Consider the following 5,557-nt stretch of genomic DNA (forward strand, 5'->3'; position numbering starts at 1 on the left):
AAATTAATTAATTAATTAATTAATTCAAAGTACTAAGAGATGGTGTGTGTAGTATGCCAAAATATAGACTGAGAGTGACAGGTGCCACATTCCCAAAAAACAACGTTCATTACCTGTGGGGGCCATGGTGTTGACCTTCCTGCTCTCCTGGGTCCCCTTCTGGGCCCATAGCTCCACCTTGTACTCCACTCCTGGCCTCAGGCCTGTCAGGACGGTGCTGCTGTGCTCCTTCCCCACCGGAATCTCCCTGGTCTCTCCATCGGCAGAGATGTAGCGCACCACATACCTGTCAATATCTGCTTCCACTGGGTCCCATGAGACAGTGGCAGTGTTTTCTGTCACCTGGTCAGTCACCAGGTTTTTGGGGCTGTCAATATCTAAAAGGAAAAGTGCTGATCAATACAAAGCATCCACAGACACCAGGGAGTAAGACTGGTTTGCATAAGCTGAGGCATTATCCTAGGCAATTTTCTCATCTCAAAGTTGTTTTTTTCTAGCTTCGTGGAAATGGACCTGTCTCTCCAGCCGGACTCTTGGATTTTCAAGAAGTCAGCCCAGGATCACATCTTTTTGGGCATCAGATCTACTGCTGGAGAAGCTGAGGTGTAATAAGCAACAGGTAGAGTTGGAGGCAGGAAGTCCCATAGGCTAGAGCCAGCAGATTGTAGATCTCATCCTAACTGCCATTGGCCGGCTGCAGCCTCAAGTGACTTGGGCTTCTGACTGCATGTCAGCTTCACCATCAGGGTTGTGGGCCTTAGACGGGACAGATGTTCAGGTACCAAATATGCCATGACTATTTGATGACTCAAACTCCAGGAATCATCACCTAGGTGAGTAATTTGTAAAATCATAAACTTAGCTATAGTTGGAGATTCTCTACTGCAAAATGGGGATACTGATTCCTGTTCTACTGACTCAACAAATCTATCTGAGACCAAGTGACTAAATAAAACAATCCTCATTCCTTTCTGGTAGGCATGTAAAATGGTACAACCACAATGGAAACATTCTGGCAATTCCTCCAAAGCTCAAGATAAACTACAAGTGAACCAGTAGCTCTATTTTTAGGCATCCATCTTAGAGAAATGAAGATGCATATGCATCCAAAAACTTGCACATGGTAGGGGTTAGTGTACAGCTTGGTGAGGGTGGCCAGATAGCTCAGTGGACTAAAACACCTATTAGGCAAATGCAGCGACCAGGGTTCAATCTCCAGCACATTGTGCTAGTCCCACCTCCAGGGTGTGCTGAGACAGCAACTGACACTGGGTGTGGTGGCACGCACCTGTAATCCTAGAGCTTGGGAGGCTGAAAATAGGAGGATCACTGAGTCTGATCTGTGCAGTGAGACCCTGTAGACCCTGTACTAAATACTTTTTAAAAAAAAAAAAAGTATAGCTTTGTGGTATAGCACTTGTGTAGCATATACCAAGTGCTGAGTTCAATCCTGCATACAGCAAAGCAAAGCACACAAATGACCCAGTATCATCATTCACAGTAGAAAATAAATAAGTAAATAGTGTAACAACTGATGAATAGATAAGGAGACTAAGGTATATCCGGACAATGGAATATTGAGCTACAATAAAATTAAGTATTGATATCAGCTTCAACATAGATGTCCTGGAAAATGTTATGCTTTGTGAAAGAAGCCAGTCACAGAGGCATCTATAAATCTCTATGTGGTTAACGTCCTGGATGGGGAAATCTATAGAGACAGACAGCAGGGCTTCCAGACTGAGGGCTGGAAGAAGCAGGGATAGGGCATGACTGGCAATGGATCTGTGAACTTCTGTGACTATACTAAAACCAGTAAATTGCAAACTTTAAAAGGATGGATTTTACAGTATGCATATATATCTTAATAAGGCTGTTCCTAACCAAGGAGGGAAGAAAAATGAAAACCTTCAGAACTGTGAATTGTTAGTGTTTATCTTGGCAACCATGCGATCCTCAGAGGAAACACATAGTACTCAGAAGAGTATTATTCACGAAGAAAGCAACAACCTCTTTTTGTTCCAAATAGATGACAGGAAAAGACATAATCTCTAAAATACATAGTTCACAGATCCCAACATGAATATGTCTTCCTTTTAAGGGAGATATTTTGAGACTGACCAAAATGGAAACAAAATTGGAGAAATACTGGGTGGGTGAGGCCAATCACCGTAGTCACAGAAGTTTAAAGAGTGGGGCTGATATAAGGTCCTTAGTATATGTTAAAGGTATCAAAATTGTGTGAGTAGTACACTAAGGTTTATTATCCTGGTCTACTAATCACTGATTTCTGTCAATCTCAGAAAAGGAACACCAAACTCAGTCTTCCACAGACTTAGCAAGACAGGTGTTACAGTCCCACAGAACAATGCCCATTACCTGTGGGGGCCTTGGAGTTGGCCTTCCTGCTCTCCCGGGCCCCCTTCTGGGCCCACACATCGACCTCGTACTCCACACCTGGCCTCAGGCCCGTCAGGACGGTGCTGCTCTGGTCCTTCCCCACCAGAAATTCCCTGGTCTCTCCGTCGGCAGAGGTGTAGCGCACCACATACCTGTCAATGTCAGCCTCCACTGGGTCCCAGGAGACAGTGGCAGTATTCTCTGTCACCTGGTCAGTTACCAGGTTTTTGGGGCTGTCAATGTCTAAAAGAAAAAGTGCTTATCAATATACATTACTAACAGGCTCCAAGAGTGAAGCTATTTTGCTGTCACTGAGACACTTTCCTGCATTTCCTGGTTTTGCATCTCCTATGTTGGTTTTCAGTTGCTCCATAGACACAGACTTTATCTTCCAAGCAGATGGTTAGATCATCCAAGAGGAAGGGCAGGATCCCATCCTGGCTGGGCATCATGTCCACAGTTGGAGGCTGACTTCGAAGCCCAGGCCAACTGAGCTATGGCCAGCAGACCAGAGGTCTTACTCCCACTCCCCCTCAGCCAGCTGCTCTCAACTGGCTGTAACCTCAGACAGCTTGGCTAGCTGTGACTGAACCTGCTTTTCTATCTGTGTATGTGGGCCTCAGATGGAATAGAATTTAAAATGTCATAGTTCTTCATGGGTCAAACTCCATTAGTCATCAGCTAACTACATAATTTTGGGAAATCATGCACTTTGCCATATTTAAGGATTCTTAACTGAAAAATGGTGATAGTCATTCCTGTTCCACCAACTCAACAAATTCTTCTGATGACAAAGTAAATGAAGAAGGTAACCTTCATTCATTTCTGGTGGAAATGTAAAATGATACAACTGCTTTAAAACTGTTAGTGCTTCAAAAATTAAAGGCTGAATTTCTAAATAATCCTGTAATTCCATTTGTAGGCATATACTTAAGAGAAATGAAGGTGTGTGTGTACGCACAAAGCTTGTACACAGCTTCTCATAGTATCTATATCAGCAATAGCCAAAAATTGGAGACCTTTCAGATGTCTAGTAACTCCCAAATAGATAATGAAGACGGATATGTCCCTACAATGAAACATTAATTCACAATAAAACTGAATACTTATATATGCTAAAATATGGATGAGCCTAAAGAATATTTTGCTTCATGAAAGAGAGTCACAAAAGGCCACATACTATATGAACCCAGCCATATGAAATGTCCTAAACAGAAAAATCTATAGCTAGATAGCCAATGTTCAATAGCGCTTGAAGGAGGACAGGTAAGAAACAACCAGTAATGGGGCTGAAACTGCTCTGGATGATGAAAATGCTCTGAAATCTATAGTGATAATAGTTATCAAACTAAGTGAATATGCACTGAATTTTATATTTAAAGAGGATTTTAAATGTGTAAACACATCCTGATGTTGTGTCCAACAACTGAGGAATAGAAATTAAACTTGTGAGCTGTTGCTGAATATCCTGTGTAACCATAAGATCTTCAGGGAGGAATCCACAGGACTCGAATGCCACCTTTTTCCACAGAGATTCCACAGAGAAAAAGCTGTTTTCCCAAATAGTTAGGTTAAAGATCCTTACATATATGGGTTCTTTATAAATGTTCTCTTTCAAAAAGAAATATTTTGAGGTTGGACAAAAAAAGCAAATACAATATGGAGGGTCGGTGGATAGAGAGATCAACGACCACTTTTATAAGATGAAAGTATGAAGTTTATATTTTGGGATAATGTGTTAAAGAGTAGTGAAGGGTAGAGAGAATAGTATAGCCAAGGTCTACCATCCTGGGATTGTACAACCCATTGATTTGTACCAACAGCACAGAAGAAATACTTGAGCTCCTACAGGTTTAGCATAAAAGGTGTCACATTCCCAAAGAATAATATCCATTACCTGTGGGTGCCTTGGTGTTGGCCTTCCTGCTCTCTCGGGTCCCCTTCTGGGCCCACACATCCACCTCGTACTCCACACCTGGCCTCAGGCCCATCAGAATGGTCCTGTTCTTGTCCTTCTTCACGGGGACCTCCCTGGTCTCTCCATCAGCAGAAGTGTAGCGCACCACATACCTGTCAATGTCAGCCTCCACTGGCTTCCAAGAGACAGTGGCAGTATTTTCTGTTACCTGGTCAGTCACCAGGTTTTTGGGGCTGTCGATATCTAAAAGGAAAAGTGCTGATCAGTACAAACCATCAGCAGGCACCAAGAAGTAAGACCATTTTGCCTCTGCTGAGACCTTTTCCTGCACTTGTAGTCTTCTCATTGCATAGCTCAGTTTTTAGTAGCTCCATGGATAAGGAGCTTCTCTCCCAGCTAGGTTCTTGGATCCCAAGGAAGCAGCTCAGGACAATGGCATGAGTACCGCATCCACAGCTGGGGCAGCTGGGTTCTAGGGCTAGGCCAACAAGCAGGTCTTGGGGCAGGAAGCCCCCTGCGCTGCAGCCAGCACAAGGATCTTATTACCCCAGCTCTGCTATCATTCAGTTGTGGCCTTGGACAATTGGACTGCCTCGTGTCTGAGGCTCAGCTTCTTCTTTTCCAAAATCTGCAGTTGGATAGACTTTTAGGTTGATTCTATACTAACATTCCAAGCATGTATCTACTTTCACAATTGCTAACTTGTTTTATGACCTTGGGCAAACTGTTTCAGTTTACTTCTATATTTGTAAAAAAGAATGTTTAATAGTTATTGTATATAGCTCTCTAGTTAGCTCTGGAAATTAAGATTTTTAAAATGTCACATAGAAAAGGGGCTTTGAAAAATGTTGAAGTATTACAGCATTCACTGTGCTGAAGCCATGGAATTTTCACTCCATAATTCAAATTGTAAGCCAGGGTAAACTAGCCTCTTTTCATCAATTTTCTCCACAGGAAAAAAATAAAGGGTGTGGGATGTGATATTATGCCTTCATATCCTGTATAATTGCACTAAGTGAGCTAATAGTGTCTCTCTTAGGACTGTGCTTAGCACTGACCAGTGACTGAACTACCATTATTAGTGGGACCAATTTGTCAACACTTTGTAAGGACCTGGTATTAGGCTCCTATATACCACACACAGGGAAGGTGTTCACCAATATATTTTACCAAGAAAATAGTAAAATAGTACCATTCTTTTTTTTAAATAGTTCATCACAAAAGCCATTCTCCTAAAGT

General features: G+C 42.4%; 1 protein-coding gene across 2 annotated transcripts in view; it reads right to left on the reverse strand.

The window, feature by feature from the left end:
* Positions 1-5,557, reverse strand: part of Tnn (tenascin N) — a 72,815-nt gene that overhangs the window by 37,940 nt on the left and 29,318 nt on the right. Inside the window, exons 9-11 of one of the 2 annotated variants that reach the window (XM_004626782.1) lie at positions 4,298-4,561; positions 2,380-2,643; positions 114-377 (exon numbers count right to left, since the gene is read on the reverse strand). In XM_004626782.1, coding sequence (XP_004626839.1) covers positions 114-377; positions 2,380-2,643; positions 4,298-4,561 — 792 coding nt within the window. The remainder of the gene's footprint in view (positions 1-113; positions 378-2,379; positions 2,644-4,297; positions 4,562-5,557) is intronic. The other variant, XM_023710383.1, reaches the window with a different exon arrangement.

This window comes from Octodon degus, unplaced genomic scaffold (genome assembly GCF_000260255.1).
Source record: "Octodon degus isolate 3935 unplaced genomic scaffold, OctDeg1.0 scaffold00017, whole genome shotgun sequence".
NCBI lineage: Eukaryota > Metazoa > Chordata > Mammalia > Rodentia > Octodontidae > Octodon > Octodon degus.